Source organism: Leopardus geoffroyi, chromosome A3, assembly GCF_018350155.1.
Source record: "Leopardus geoffroyi isolate Oge1 chromosome A3, O.geoffroyi_Oge1_pat1.0, whole genome shotgun sequence".
In the NCBI taxonomy this organism is placed as follows: domain Eukaryota; kingdom Metazoa; phylum Chordata; class Mammalia; order Carnivora; family Felidae; genus Leopardus; species Leopardus geoffroyi.
In genome coordinates this window covers 45638842-45655723 of record NC_059336.1, presented here as the reverse complement: position 1 = coordinate 45655723, position 16882 = coordinate 45638842, and the positions used below count along the sequence as shown (strand labels likewise).

General features: G+C 40.6%; 1 protein-coding gene across 8 annotated transcripts in view; it reads left to right on the top strand.

Annotated features, from left to right (window-relative positions):
- Nucleotides 1–16882, top strand: part of RALGAPA2 (Ral GTPase activating protein catalytic subunit alpha 2) — a 324892-nt gene that overhangs the window by 108056 nt on the left and 199954 nt on the right. For 5 of the 8 annotated variants that reach the window (XM_045445464.1, XM_045445462.1, XM_045445463.1 and 2 more), the window contains exons 14-17: nucleotides 2327–2438; nucleotides 8243–8480; nucleotides 10920–11084; nucleotides 14884–15024. In XM_045445464.1, the coding sequence (XP_045301420.1) occupies nucleotides 2327–2438; nucleotides 8243–8480; nucleotides 10920–11084; nucleotides 14884–15024 (656 nt within the window). The remainder of the gene's footprint in view (nucleotides 1–2326; nucleotides 2439–8242; nucleotides 8481–10919; nucleotides 11085–14883; nucleotides 15025–16882) is intronic. The other 3 variants (XM_045445466.1, XM_045445467.1, XM_045445465.1) reach the window with 1 other exon arrangement.

Genomic DNA, 16882 nt, shown 5'->3' with positions numbered 1-16882 from the left:
CGGAGTGGAGGGTGGGGGAGTGTTTTTTACCAGGTGCCTGGGAAGTCCTAAATGAGCAGTGCCCTGAGGGAAGGGAGGGATGAGCCACTGGGAGTTCTGAGGGAAGGGCTCCCTAAGGAAGGAACAGCAGGTTGAAAGTGTGGTGTCTTGTAGGCCAGTGTGGTGGAACAGAGAAAGGAGAGGGAGAGTGGGAGGGGGTGTGATGGGGGCCAGCCAGAGCCAGGTTGTGGGTCCTGGTAGACCACAGGAGGAACCCTGGCTACCCCTCCATGTATATAAGGGTACGACACAATCCAGTTTATGTTTCCAGAAGATTTCTCTGACTTCCTCTGGAGGAGAGAATGCGGTGGGGCACAAAATTTGTGGCCATAGCTGCTGGCAGCTTAGACTAGGGTTGTAGCCAGGGAAGTGCCAAGAAGTGGAAGTGACAGTGAGCAGCATTGTGTGAATGGGTAACAGTACCACATGTGTGAGAAGATGGGGACGAAGTAAGTCCTAAAGAGCACAGGAAACCCTATTTATTCTTCAGGGCAGGGACAGCGCACACGCATGATTTCACATGCTTCCAGGGAAGTTTTACACTTGTGGAGTTCTCCTTTGAGGAGGAGAGACCAAAAGTCAGTGTTTCACAAAATACAAAAAAAAAAAAAAAAGAAAAAAGAAAAAAAAAAACCAAACTGAAAACTGTCAAAACTGTTAGGAAATGTTTTTTCCAAACTGGAGACAATTTTTTCACCCTCATTTTCTTCCAGAAGACTCTGTGTGGGAATTTCATGGCTTGCCAGGTTTTCATGGGTTCAGAAATTAAATTAACCCTGTGTCTTTGTCAGTCATTGCTTTGGTCAGATTTGCATTTTTTTGATAGCAGTTCCCATGACTGAGGTTTTATTTGAAAATTATGTCTCTTGTTCTCTTCACGTTCATAGGATGGATATGTAACCATTCGTGTGGAAAGGATTGTTTTTTGTTGTCTTAAGCATCGCATAAATGTGAGCAGGCAGTGGTGACACCAGGGCCTGTGACAGTGGCCTGGGTACCCTGAATATGGTGAGGGACATGCTGCCCCCAGCTCTGCACCATTTCTTCCCTCATTCTCCTCTAAGCTGTCTACTCCACACACATATGCCCAAGATCTCCCATGGCTTGCCAGCTCTTCTTATTCCATCTAGAACCCGTAGACAGCATGCAGCAGAGGCAAATACTAGAGCAGAGTTATGAATGTATACCAATGGATAACCCTGGGACGAAAACCAAATGGTCAGCTACAAATAAGTCCAGAAACCCTTAGAGGTCATTGTACCATGAGAAGCTTAATGAGATTCAACGTCATGTTAAGGGAAAATACTGTCTCAATATGTGGGGTATGCGAAAAGTATAAAGTAACTATGATTTGGAGATCCGTTCATTTGACCTAGACTAGATTACTTTGTCCAGTTCCTGATTTTATCACTAAAGAGCATGTAGACCAAGGAGAAAGTTATAAAGGTGAACAGGCAGTTAATGTCTAAGACCTCGAAGGAGAAGTTAAAAGGGGTGATTCCCCTCAGAACAAAAGGACCTCCCTTATATACAAAAGATACAGTGTTCTTGGTTTGTAGAGAATTGAAGAAAAGAAAAAGTGAGCAAACACTCTAATATGAAGAGTGTAACTTAGCTGTGAGAAAGAAAAATACCTTTTGGCTATTCTGAAGAACTTATTGCTGTTACCCTAATTAGCGGTGTTATTTGGTGTCTTCATGCCCTGTGTTGCAGACTTAGCATCTTCCAGGCACAAAGCTCCATGCCTCATAGTGAAAAACAGTGACCTTTCCAAACCCCCCTACCTGTGAGTTCCTCTGGAGTTTAGTCATAGTATGATATTGACTGCGTATCTCCCCAGAATGAGGACCAGAATGTCCATTTTATTTCCTACCACAAAGATAGATATGGAGACCTCACAGGTTAAGTAAAAGAATGGATGGGAAAACTTAAGGGTGCTGCGTAAGTTCACATGGGCATAGCTATTCACTGAACACCTTTAACAGACTGGTGTAGTTGGAGAGAAGACAGTCTTGCCTCCCTGTCTGAAGGGGATAAAATCAGGCTAGGATGATACCTGTTTTATCCTGCCAATCAATGTGGGCACAGGATTTTTAGAACTGTTGTAACATAAGGTGGTTTATTTTGATAAAATATGGTATTTGTTATATAGTTGGCATTCAGATTGTTAATACTTCTACTCTGATTACCGATGTTGCTGAATTCTTAAGAGAATTTCTTGTACCTATAAATGAAAGTGCTTTGGAGACATGATTAATAATATGAGCTTTTATTTTGGGTGGCCCAGGGAACAGATGTTGCAAATACTACTCAGGATAACAGAAGCTGTCATGCAGAAGCCAAAGGATAAACAAATAAAGGACTTGTTTGCCCAGAGCTTGGCAGGGTTACTGTTTAGGGTAAGTCTTCTTTATTAAAACACTGCAAATGTAAGAAATGAATCATATTTTACAGCAAAATAATTTTAATCATTGAAAATTTTAAGAGTAACATTAAACTAAACTTCTAGAAATTTTCCTTCTTAGCTTTGTCTTGAAGGTTGTAATCTATTTTTTACAATTAGAACTAGGTTTCTTTTAGGCCTTCCCACCTGTCTGCCATCTACTTCTTTTGATTTGTTGAGGTTGGTAGAAATTAGGAAGATAACAAGAGCTGATGTCCTTGGTCGAGGGCCAGGTAGATTTGAGGAAGTAAAGGGTAAATGGAAGCATGGGAATGGGGATAAGGCCAGGGAGTGGTTCAGGCTAGACATAAAACTGTGAGAGCTGTTGGTATGTTGGGCTATGTGTTTAAAGTCACAGGACTGGGTAGGGTCACCATGGAGAGAATAGGTGTCCTAGAGAGGAAAGAGCCATCCATCTCCATGATTGGTGGAGGAGAGGAGGCAGCCGAAGATGCTGAGAAAGGGTGGCCATGGAGCTGGGAGGGAAACTAGCAGAGTATGTGTCTGGATGCCTGGAGATAAGTATTGAGTAAGAGGAGAACGACCAGTTCACCATTGGTTTTGACAAGATGTTGGTGGTTGTAAATGTTCTAGGGGAATGAGGCCCACTTAGAGTGGATGGAGGAGAAAATGGGACCTGGGCAATAGAGGTAGCAAGTATAGTCAGGACTTTGCAGAGGTGGAAGGGAGGAGGAAAAGGAGAGCCAGCAGAGTGAGCAGCATACATGGAGGACAAGGTTTAAGGTGTGTGATTTTGAAGTCTGTTTGTTTGCCAGTGGACATGGTCCAGTGAGGACATCCTTGGAGGGAGAGAGAGGAGAACTACAGAAATGAAGTTCTGAATGAGGTGAACAGGGCCTTAGGTGGGAGCAGAGAGCCAAGGAGATGGGTGTTTCTTACATCTCACAGGGTGAGAAGGGTCAAGAATGCGAGTAGTCTGACATCACCCTCGGGAAGAAAAGAGGCAGATGATGAACTAATTGCATAGGAAATGGAAGTTTTAAAGGTCCTGAGGGTGGTAGACTATTGCAACATTGCTTTAGAAAGCACTAGTATTTATGGGATGCTCAGAATTTATGAAGCATTTCTGAAAGAGAACAGTGTGAAAAGACTGGAAAACTGTGATGTTCTATATAAATAAAGGCATTCATACAATAGATGGGCCTGCTTTGAATAATTTGGTAGGAGATAGCATTGTGGATCATGAGCTGGAAGTGATAGATGCAGGGAGGAGAAGTCAACCTCCCTCCTCCGTTGACTCGAAGGTGGATTTGGAGATGTATACAAAGAGCATATCTAGAAAAAGGTAGGATATGGCGGTGAAGGTGGCACAAAGAGAAACTAGTTCTTTAAATAAAGTTATGTATTCCTATTGTAACGCAGGAGAACCCAACTGTTCATATTAATTTTTGGTAGTTTAATAGGACTGAATGATCTTGGCTTGATAAGAAATACATGAGAGGCTGCAGAAATAATTGGCATGTCCTCACTTGCCTTCGGAATAGGATAATCATTCTTATTCTGATTGCCTTGCTTAGTTATTAGATATATGAAGTGGTCTACCCATCCTTTTGTGTGTATTCAACCTTGCCTCAGACGTGGTGCAGACCATTTGCTTTGCTGCCCGTCTGGATGTACAAACACTCTGCTCACTTTGCTGTAACTCTCATGGAGAGTTTCACTGTCGGCACCTTCTTCTCGGTCTCGCAGCCCTGATAGGACTGTAGCTGCCAAGTGATGTGGGCTGAAGCCAGGCTTAGGGTAGTGAGTGCTTGAGCCTCATTCCTCACCAGTTGCCTGGCCCTGCATCTATTGGTTGTGTTGGAATTGGAGCAAGAGCTTGTCACTGAATTAAGCAAGAATCTATCGTGGAGTTGTACTTTTTGTTTGTTTGATTAGTTTTGATTTGGGAGAAAAATCCCCCTTATTAATGGAGGATCTTTTCAGATCTTGAAAATTAGTTTTAAGTCCATGATTGTTGATTTTGATGACATCATTATTATTTTGGCCATGGATCAGGAAGAATGTTTAAATTAAGAAGCAGCCATAAAATAGTGGAGAGAAGAAGAGCTTTTTGGAGGTAGACACGGAGTACCGAGCTCTGGTACTTCCTGGCTGTGTGGCCTTAAGCAAATCACTTCGCCTTTCTGAGTCTCTTCCCTAATCTGTCACAGTCAGGAAAGGACAGGGTTGTCCTAAGAATCAGAGCAGGTTCATCTGGGATTTATGATCATCTGTTGACCTCCCAAGCCCTTTGTGGGATCTAAGGGAGGAGAAAAATGTGAAAGGTCTGGACAGCTCTACCAGGCAATGAAGTGGGCATCATCTTAATTCCATTCTAAAATTAAATGTGCCATCAAATTATTATTTGTTCGCTTATGTAGACGTCTACAATTGCCAGATGCTTGATTTTAAAAATTTGAATAAGGAAAGTATTAAAGGGGACAGGAAATTTTGAGTTGCCATTATCCTTTTATCTTTTTCAAATTTTTCCTCTAACATATAGTTTTTTCTCTATCAGTAGATAACTTGGGTTGGCATAGTTCCTTCAAATGAGTTAAGTTTTATTTAGATATTTACCAAATAATGGTGTTTGTCAGAAACGATGTTTTAACCTGTTATCAGTGCTAAACAGGACCTTATGCTTGAAGTTCTCAAAGTATATCAGGAAACTTGGACCATGCTCCTTCTACTAGAAGTAGTATAGTATTTAAAATTACATAGTCCCCCAAGTGTGGTGAGTAGAGAAATGTAACAAGTGGCTGGCCAGGAAATGTATGTAAGGAAAGGAGTGGCTTATGAACACATGTATTTTTTTACATAGTTTGATAAAACATGAATTTCAGCACTGGAAGAACTTTGGAGATGCTCTTATTCGGCTTTGCTTTTTATGAGAAAGAAAATGACTCCAGAAAAGCCAAGTAAATAGCCCAGGTCACAAATCAAGTTAGTGACAGAACCCAGAGTCTGGGGCTCTCCTCCTCTTCGAAAAGGGTAACTTATTCAAAGGGCACCCTGCCTTCGTGCACACAGGTGCCACCCCTTACCCACACACTGTATGTTACTGTTTTGCTCTGGGTTCAAGTGTTGTCAGCAGAGACTTACGATGGGGATGATTCACCAGGTCTGTGTATACATGTTTGTGAGATTTGCTAAGATGAATTTTATAATCTGTGGGAAGTCACTGTTCTGTGCTTGTTTTATAATTAGTCAATAAAGTGAAGCCAGTGCAAGATTCCCAATACAGGGCGTCTTTTACCACACAAAAACTCTGCTTTTAATCTGAAGCTAGTGCTGTAACCAGACGTGAGACTGAGTGCTGGTAACATTGCCAGTTTCTCCTTTTTCCCCTTACTTTGCTAAGATTATCTTTTTGAGCTACTATTTATTAATTTTATTGCGTATATGCGCTTTATGGTAATGCCCTCAAACTCATTTTGAAAAAAGGAGTGTAAAATTGAATAAACAGAAGATGGCATTATAATCATAATAAATAATACTTAATAAAATATAAGTAATAATGAAAGATAAAATTATTTATTTTTTCTTTTGCACTGTTCTTAATTTTAAAAAATTCATCCATCTTAGAATCAGATTGTAAGTATGAAAATTTAAAACCTTGTTTTCAATATATTTAATGATTTTAGCTCAACTTTCACATTTTTGCCCCTTTAAAAAGTATGGTAAACATGAATTGAAACACAGAGAAAAGGTACATTGCATAAGGAGTCACTTTAAGTATGATTTTTCAAGTGGTCAAAACAGGCCTGCATAATTACAGACTATTTTCTAGTTCTCAGAGTTTTCCTATGTGTATTTTTTTTTTAATTTTTTTCTTAATGTTTATTTTTGAGAGAGAGACAGAGACAGAGTGTCAGAGCACAAACAGGGGAGGGGCAGAGAGAGAGGGAGACACAAGCATCGGAAGCAGGCTCCAGTCTTTGAGCTGTCAGCACAGAGCCTGGTACGGGGCTCGAACCCACGGACCACGAGATCACAACCTGAGCCAAAGTTGGACTGACTTAACCGACTGAGCCATTTACATATCCCCTCCTATGTGTATTTTAAAGAAAAATTTCTGTTTAATTAAAAAGCCAGCTTATCCCTATCCCATGCATAGGACAACCCCCATCAACTGCGGGGGTCTGTCTGCATCCGGGGTGGGCAGAAATATTTGCAGGTTGGCACCTTAACAAGAACATTAAGGTCTGACAATGGATTGGGGAAGTCACACAAACTTTGGGTATAAAGATGCCCTGTAGTAAGATTAAGAAAGCCTTTGGGGCTCACCTGACATGGACTTGGCACTTCTTTCAAGGGAGATGTATTTTGATGTGAATTTTAAAGGGTGTGGAATATCTGGGCAGAGAGAGGGAACTAGGCAATTTCAAGGTGAGGAGATATCCAGAATATGTGCACACTTGTCTGGTGGGGTTGCCCATGTGACCACTTGTAGTGCTGCAGACATAGGCTAGAGGAGGGACATGGAGAAGTGAGTAGATGCTCAAGGAAAGTGCTCTAATAGGGGAATGCAGACAATGGTGGGAATGGATGCCACTTACTAGAGGCTGGGTGGGGTGGCAGTCAGGGACACCTTGGAGGAAGTAATGTCCACATTGTGACTTGAAGAATGAGTGGGAGATAAAAAGCCAAAAAAGAAAGGAAGAGAGGAAGGAAAGCTACATGCAAAGGCCAGGAGCAGGAGAGACCAGGTCAAGGAACTGGAAGAATCTCAGTGGAAGTGCTGAATTCTTTTTACTATCATGCCTGCAGGTGACTGCAGGTAGAGCTGTCTAGTACCCAGATCGACAAGGTCAGGAAACCAAAGAGGTCTGGGCTAACCATGGAGACTCAGAGGAATTTTACAGGTGGTAACTAGAGAGCCACAAGAATGGGGACCAGAACCCCAGCAGAGATGGGGTGGCATAGGAAGGGAGAAAGCCAGAGCAGTTGGTGGAATAGGGAGATGAGGAGGTATACATGCAGTGAGTATGGGACATTCTTCGAAGAAGTTTGGCTTTAAATGTTCTAGCTAGAGGGAGGAATCTGGGGTCAAGGGAACCTTTTTGTTTATTTTTCGTTTTTAAGATGAGGTAGACTTGGAGAATGTTTGAATGCTGATGGGGAGAAGCTGGGTTAGTAGGATAAATTGGAGAAAAAGGAGAGGCAGCGTTCATGGAAACACAAAGAGCAAGGAGGCGGTTCAGAGCAGAGGTGGGAACAAGCAGAGAGGAGCAGGAGACTCTCTTCACTTAAAGCCTGGAGGTGGAGGAGAAGCTGGGCAAACACATGGGGCTCGTGGGGCTTGTTTAATGGGTTTTATTTTCTCTTAAATCTGCAGTGAGTTCATCTGCTAGAAAGCAGGGAGGAGTTGGTGGAGCTGGAAGTTTACATAGAGGATGCTTTGTGAAGAGGATGCTAGAAGTAGCCACTGTAGAGAGTGAGAGAGAGCTGTCCAAGAAGCAGAATAGTTGTAGTACTGAGAGCGTTGTCTTCTTCCCGATTATGGCCAGGACCAGCCGCAGGCACTAGAGGGATTTTCAGTCAGGAGCTTTGTTCTTAATGGTAACTAATTTCTCACGAGCTCAGATCCTGGTTTCAGTTGATCAAATGAATTCTGAGAAACTAAAAGAAAAACAGGATCAAGTGCTTTTTATTGTTGTAAAGCTCATTTTAGTAATAGTAACTTAAAATATTTTGTTAAAAATTCTTCTTCCAAATGAGGACGATTAAAGTCTCTAATTGGCTGGTTGGTTTCAGACGCTCATGGTGGCGTGGATCCGAGCAAACCTCTGTGTATACATTTCTCGAGAGCTCTGGGATGACTTTCTTGGCGTGCTGTCCTCCCTCACGGAATGGGAGGAGCTCATAACTGAGTGGGCCAACATCATGGACTCGTTGACAGCAGTGCTCGCGAGAACTGTTTATGGAGTTGAGATGACAAACCTACCTCTGGACAAATTAAGTGAACAAAAGGAAAAGAAGCAGCGAGGCAAAGGTACTTCTACTCTTACAGGGTAACACCCGATGTCGGAGACTGGGGAGGAGTGTGTATTTGTACATGGAGGCAATTAACACATGGAATTTTACAATAAACTGAACCAGCCATGTGGGCAGTATCTTTTCACTGATGGTGTTGGATTGTGTTTCATAGCATGCTGACCTCTTAAGGATGCTGAAAGGGAGTAGCAGTGGTAGCAACAATAATATAATAATGGCTAGTGCTTGTACACATTATCTGTCTTCACCCTCATGGTAACCTCTGAGGTGGATACTATCATCCCCATGTCACAGACAGAGAAACCGAAGTACAGAGAGTCCATGGTGATGGACTCATTCAAGGTCATGTAGCTAATACGTGAGAAAGCCGGAAATCAAAGCTAGGCAAGTCCGTCTCAAGGCACCACACTAAAAGGACTTATTCCACTGCCTGCGTAGGAAAGGCAGAAAGTGGAAAACTTCTGAGTGATTCAGCTAGGAGGCCTTTTGGCTTTGTTGTGTTTCTGGGTAAAAATTGTTTTGAGACCTAGAGTCAGATCAAGGTTGAAAACATCAGCGGTGTTTTCTACTGGGGACAACAATTTGTTGTCATTACTGTTTTAAGGCTGTGACACAGTCCTTGGGTTAATTCACTTGTACTCCAATTTATTATTTAAAGATTTTGAGGCAGTTCATAGAAGCACCTATAATATGAGAGATAAAATACATAAGGTCACGGGGGCAAAATTAAAAGGGGTGGGATTATAGGAGCAGTTATAAATGCCAGAATGCATGCCAGAGAGCCTCCTCTGCTTGTTGGGGAGGGGTGGCAGGCTTGGATTTGACTCTGATCTTCACAGGGTTACAGCAGAGGATCACAGATTACAAAAGGTGAAAACAGTCCACAGCTTAGGTGATACATAGCTTTTCCTGGTCCTAAGACCTGAGACGAATTTCTGCTCCAAAGATTCATGAAGTGTACGTTGCTTGCTGTAGTAGACCACAGCTTCAACAATAGCCTTATTATAGATTGTATCAGCTTTTGCTGGGTGACAGATCACCCCAAAACATAGCAGCTTAAAATAACAGTCAGTTGTTTAGATACTGATTTTATGAGTTGTTAGTTTGGGTTCGACTCAGTTGGGCAGTTCTGCTGGATTCACTCCTGTGTTTGTAGTCAGCTAGGCTGTGAAATAATCATGTAGGCAGCTCTAGGGATTGGCCAGCTGTCAGCTGGGGCTGTGGGAGGGACTTGGCCGTATACCTTTCATCGCCCAGCAGGCCAGCTCAGGCTTTTTGTTCAAAGACTTAAGGTTCCAGGAGCAGCAATGGGGCAAGCCCAGATTTTCAAGTGCATTTCAGATCTCTGCTTGCTCAGTTTTGCTACCAAAGTAAGTCATGTGATGAAGCCCAGGGTCGGTGTGGGAGAGGACAGCAAAGGATGTGAATGTGGGGAGCTGTGAGCCAATTAAGTGATTACTTCACCATACAGACATACAGTTAACGTGACTGATTCTTACATCTTCACTGCAGTCTGTGAGTGGCTGTGTTTATTTATAGGAAGGTAAACACTTCAAAAAACACTCCTGATGGAATGATACAGAACAAATTTAATCATTTAATCAGTGCCCATGGCAAATACTTCTGATTTCTCTCTTATATTGCTTTATTCTAAAAATGGCTTTAAGTATTCACTATGGAAATACTTGCCTTCTAAGCACTGGACTTGTGGAAACAAAATACACTCTCAGGAACCTGGGGGTGAAAACAAACCACAGTTTGTGGCAGCCACCAGCCACATCATACCTGTGCAGAAATCTCTGTCTCATTCTCTTTGCCCTGTATTTCTTTTGGTACCTTGACTACTCATTTGAAATATTTGGCCAGAGCAATATGAGAGGAAAGCAGAGAAGTTGGGTTACAAACTGCAGTATTTTATTGTTTTGGAGGTTTGCTAAAATGGGATTTTGTATTATTCATAGATTTTCACTTGACTCTGATTAGAGTTTACAGACACAAATTTCTCTTGGTAATTTGTGGAGAGGTTAGCATCTCCAGGAGGGAGCATTATTCTAAAGCCAGGATCTCTAATTTTGTGGTTTATAAAAGTAGTTTTTGGAGTGACCGGACAGCAGTGGTATAACTTCATTTGACATTGTTCTTTTACTGAGAAAGTTTTATTCACATTTTTTTACATTGGAATGAGTACTGTGGTGATATTATTGTTATGAGGCTGTTGGAGATGCTTGAAAAATACTTTGGCAACAGGAATTTCTAGATTACTGTTATGTTCAAACCTTCGTACTGAAGTATAAGGAAATGGTACCTAATTATGCAACAAGAGAGTCTGTAATAAATATAGTTGTACTTATGAAATTTGCTGAGCAAACACAGGCTGTGCAATGAATGATAATGACTTCAGCCTTTAGATTATTTTTCTCGTCTTATCCTCTATCAGGTTGTGTTCTAGATTCTCAGAAAGGAACCACTGTGGGGAGATCCTTTTCTCTCAGCTGGCGGAGCCACCCAGATGTGACTGAACCAATGCGATCTAGGAGTGCCACCACATCTGGGGCACCAGGAGTTGAGAAGGCAAGAAATATTGTTCGCCAAAAAGCAACCGGTAAACATTTATTTAAATTTTTTCTATAAGGTCTAGTTGCTATCTAAAATGGATTTATAGGAATAAAATGTTTTAAAGGTTTTAAAATTCCGCTCAGAGTTAAATGGGATGTCTCTGTATCTTTTAATTATCTGTTCTGATACTTTTCAAATCCATTTTTGATACTTATTTCTGAGTCCATTGTGAAAAAGAACTTGAGATGTTAATATTGAGTGAGATATTTGTGCAAAAGAGAGAAAATAGATGTTTTTGTTTGAACCTTAGAGAAAATAGATTCTTAGTAATCACACACTTAGTTGCATTATTGTTGTTGAACATTGGTAATCTTAGTGTGGCAACTGTTCCCACACAGGAAGAGAGAATAATGCACTTAGTTTTCAGGACTGGAGGGAGACATTTACGTTTTGGGGTTCTTTGGGAAATTGAGCTTTATATGCCTGTGGATGTTGTCCTCCTAGCCTGTTAGAATTAATAAGAACTTGACCAAGAACCCCCAGTTTTTTGGACTTATTTCCTACACTTTTAAAACCAAAAGAGAAATCTTTAAAAAGTAAGCTTGTATCCAGAATTTAATAAGAACAAATAAAACCCCTTCCCTCCAGTGACTCTGAGGCTGTAACTTAGGTTTAAAACAAATTTATCTGAGTTTCCTGTCACTTTTCACATCAGTACTACCACACTGTTCTAATCGATATTCAGCATGCTGACTGCAGAAAGTCACAATATCCTCTAGTCATAAATCAGAGTCATTTACAGTCAACATATTTTACAGTACTTAGTAAAGACTTCATAGAGATGGCTTAGAATCCTGTTGGAGCTTTTACGAAAATACATTGTGCCTTAGCCCTGTCTAATGCTTTTTGCTACAGCATTTGTTGGTAATTATCACCTTACTACATTCACCTCCTGTTCCACTTCTCCTGCTCTCTCCTTCATCCCCTTCCTTGAGGAGAGACTCTGTTCCTGGTAACAGGCAACTTTGGGGAAGGCTTACACACTGACTTTCATTCTCATCCCAACTCCTAGAAACTCCTTTTTTTCCTCATTGAATCAGAGCAGAAGTTTGCAACAAAGTGTCATCATTCCTGAACTGCCCAGACTCTGTGCTACCCTTCACAGCCCTTGAACTGTAATGATAATAAAATTAGTCATTCAAAACACTGTGTAAAACTTTACTTTCACACTTTAATGAGCAGCAAACTATTGTATATTGCATGCTCCTTATTCCCCTACTTGGCCAAAGCACAGCCATAGAAGAAATTGCATTTTAGTTTCTCAGCAGGTGTTTTAGACCAACACTATGGAGGTGGCACCATTATTGTTCTCAATAATCCTCGGTGCATTTATGCTAGTGAGCTTCTGTTTTATCAGTGTTCTTAGGCATCTGGAAACATATGGTATTGCATCAGTAAGAACTCTTACAAAAGTCTGTTTAGACTATGTCGCTTAAAAGTCATAAACCTGGCCTTTAGAGGATTAAAAATTAATAACACTTGGAACCATAACTTTTAAAAAGATAATGGGACAAGAGCTATTGAGTTGGATCAATCTATTATCTTCATGTATCTTGCAATACATATGTATTTCCTGTTTTACTTCACATTTTTATCTTTTTTGTTGCCTGTGAAAACAACGGTCTCTGAAGATTTTATTGTATCATACTGTTTTATAAAACTAATCTATATAGACTATTAGTGGTTTTACTCAGTTCTGTTATTTTTACATTGTGTAATAACTTGCCTTTCCATCTTTTAAAAGGCCCAGAATACTTTCATGGTAGGTGTTGATAGTGTGGAGGCCACCTTTTAATGTTTATTTATTTTTGAGACAGATAGAGACAGAGCATGAACGGGGGAGGGTCAGAGAGAGGGAGACACAGAATCCAAAATAGGCTCCAGGCTCCAAGCCATCAGCACAGAGCCTGACGTGGGGCTCGAACTCACGGACCGCGAGATCGTGACCTGAGCCAAAGTTGGCCGCTCAACCGACTGAGCCACCCAGGCACCCTGAGGCCACCTTTTAATGAGAATAGCAGCTCAGGCAGTTTTTGTCACCTTTAGCAGTAAGGTGTTTATCATGGAAGACCCATCTGAAAGTGATTTATTTTTTCTAATCCCAGTACGAGAATAATTTAAGATTATTATATTATAGGGGCGCCTGGGTGGCTCAGTCAGTTAAGTGTCCAGCTCTTGACTTTGGCTCATGTCATGGTCTCGCAGTTCTTGGTAGGGAGCCCTGTGTTAGGCTTTTGCGCTGACAGCGTGGAGTCTGCTTGGGATCCTCTCTCTCCCTCTCTCTGCCCCTTGCCCCCACTCTCTCTCTTTCAGAATAAATAAATAAACATTAAAGGAAAAGATTATTATAACTTGCCCCAGTGACTACACTTAATCTAGATTAAGAAAATGGTTGAGAAAATGTCAGTGATGGTGGCAAGACAGAAATAATAAAATAAGCAATTGCAGAGTAGAGAAAGAACAATTTAACAGAGAAGGAACTAGTTTGCAACTTAAAAGGAACTGGCAAGGAGAGTCTTAAAGAATTATAAAGGAAAACTTTGCTCCTGAGTGTGAATGATGCTAAAATTTTAGATGTCTAAAATGAGTGATTAAAGCAAGTCAGTTTCCACACAAAGTAATTATTATAATTATAATAATTATAAGTTTTATTATTTCTAAATATCTAGTGATCAGTTTTGGAAAAATACACATTTGATTCATAAAAGGAAAGCTCTTTCAGACGCCCTCTGACATTGAGAGATGAACACATCTTTTAGGAAATTTGAAGTAAGTCAGTTTGACATTCGCATGGAAGTCATTTGAAGTATCATCTTACCCATTTGTGAAGAGTGTGCTGTAATCCCATTGCAGGTAGTCCCTGTGGATTCCCTGTGGGAATCAGACCTGGGAATACTGACAGCCAGAGGAGGGGGGGGGGGTTTGAGGGGGGAGGGGCAAGGAAGTAAAAACTTTGTTTCACCCTCTGCAAATGTGTCATTACCGTTTGTACTTGTATTCCGTGAATGTGAAATAAAGTGATGTAAAAATAATAAAACAAGTCAACCTGTATATTTTAGTTTTAAGGATAAGACTGATCCCACTGATGGTGGTTTCGTATATATGAGGCATATTCTCTTCCTGTGTTTATCTGTTTTCTCAAATGGTCATTTAAATAGTGGTCTGTAGAAAACTTGAGAACATCATAAAGTTCATCCTAAGAAATTATGGATTTAACAAGCATGAAATGTGATATACAAGGATGGGTTTCATGGAGATTTTTGCCTTTTTACCCTCAAATATCAAATTTTTTAATGTTCAACTTGACTTTCATGTGTTTCTGTGCTTTAGGATATTTAATTTACTGAATGATTTGCTTTTGAATACAGTCAGCTCTCAGTAAACCAATTTTTAAATTATTTATTATTTATAGAACAGTTTTAATCTTAGGCTAGATTTTCCCCTCCCTGCCTGTTGTCTTTTCATGTATGTGTCCTTTAGGAAGGGGAAATGGATTATAGTGTCTGCCCAAATAAACAACCCAAATGTGAGTGTGATACAAAGTGATACAGTGTGAGTGTCCATTCTCCCATGTCATCAGAATGACTGAAGGTTGGCTGTATTTAGAGACTACAGTTAAATACTCTACTTTGTACTGACCTCCTTTAAAGTTTAAAAGACCTTTTTTTTTAAATTTGAAAGAAAGCCCAGAAAAATAGCAATAAGTTAAAAAAGAAAAGAAAAGAAAAGAAGTGAAAGATCCTAATGTGCTTCTGACATAATTGTTACTTTATCTCTCCTGGAAGCTAAGCGAAGCCAGTCTATCAGCAACTGTGTCCACCTCTCTGAGGCTTTGCCTGCCACTAAAAGCGTCCCGCTCCTCCTTCACACCGTGAGCGCTCTCTTACCTGGTCTCTCTTACTCCTCTTGCTCTCACAGGCTGTCAGGTACTGTAACGCTGTCTCATGTGTCCATCAGTGTCCCTGGGCTTCTCCTGCTTGCCTGTAGGCCTTGCTTCCTTTGTTAATACCCCCCACACTGCGCATGCGTGCCTGGCCATTGCACTTTGCATTTATTTTCGGTGAATATTAATAATTGTTTTTATGCCGTTAAATGTTTAGTAGCCATTAGTCAAGGAAAATTTCTGCAGCACCACTGGTCTTTGCTCTAGGACTTTTTGACCCATAGTTTCTACCAATGATGGGCGCCTTCTGTACAATGCCTGCAGCACAAAAGTTTTGCTTGTTGTGCCTCCCCAAAATCGATAAACGGGAAAAATCATGTAGGCAATACCTCCTTGGGATTAATAAATTGTAATCATGTGTAAAGTAATAATGTTTATGTTTATCAGTCACACTGATTATTGATTTGAGTAGAAAAAAAAAGATGCTAAAAAGTGCTAATTTTCAAAACAAGGAAACATTGTTCTTGTGCTCCAGCCAATTAAAATTGAGTTCGCCCACTTGTAGCTTGTACACAGTGTATTTTCTGGATTACTAAAACGTTATGGCATCAAAAATGGTGATTTTTGCCATAGACCCCTCAAAAAAAGGGTCTACTGTGCTCTGCAGTGAATAATTAGGCCTATGTCCAGTTACTGTTCAGAGATTCTAAAATGAACTGACTTTTCATGCTAAGAGGGATATGTTTTCATGTTCTTATTTTCAGAAAGATGGCATTGTAAATCAGTATTTATTTACTATCGGAGATAGCCTGAGTGTGGCTTTCTGTAGCACTAAATCATGCCATATTGTATGATGATGTAGTGTAGTAAAGCATAATTAAATGTTACTTCCCCTGATGAGCATGTAAGATGTCATATTATTTAATTCACAGAATATGAAGGAAGAAGTTTGTTTCATTGAGACTACGGATTACACTTCTCAGAAAATACTTTTCTCTAGTAGATACCAAAGGTGAAAAGCAATACGAATGGTAACATGATCCCCAGTCAATTAAGTTACTGATGAGCGTCAACTACTTGATAATCTGGTTGTCAAAAAAGTACTACTGCCTAGAGATGATTAATAAAGTATCTAAAATAGTTTTGTTTTCTTTTTGGCTGGTATATAGCTAATATACACCCAAAAGGCATTCTTTTCATGGTGAAAAGTTTTTGTTCTTCACAGTGCATTTTTTTCCCCATATTGTTTCCTTTGATCAAGGTTTCTACTAGTTTGTCCGGAATATTTTCTCTTAAGAAATCTATTTTTGTTCACAATCTCAGTTTGGAAACCTTTTTCTCATTCACTATTATATTTTAGTTTCTTCAGATTCTTGATTCATACACACACACACACACACACACACACACACACACACACACACACAGTTCCAACAGAAGTTAAATATGATTTAGAACAGTGGTTCTCAACTGGGGATGATTTGGCCCCCCAGGGAACATTTGGTTGTTACAGCTGGGGCGGTGCCTAAACACCGGCCCCTAGTGGGATGCTGCTGAACACCTGACAGTGGCTACACAGGACAGCCCCTACCATGAAGAATCGTCGGACCCAAAATATCAGTAGTGTTGAGGTTGAAAGACCCTGATTTGGGGTGAAGCAAAGCAGGCCATGCCAAGTCAGTATTTTCCTGCCTTTGCCATCTTTATTCCTGGTTTTATAGCATGAAGGGTAAAGGGACTTAGCCGTGTAGTGACACTGAGAACAGTCTGCTGTTCCTTGTGTTTTATCTGAGAGCTACAGTAGTGAACTCCTTAGTTCACTAAGGAAATGATGCCATTTCCCTTTGGAACTGTCCTATCGAGAGACTAGGCCAGGAACAGTGCATATCAATCCTACTTTA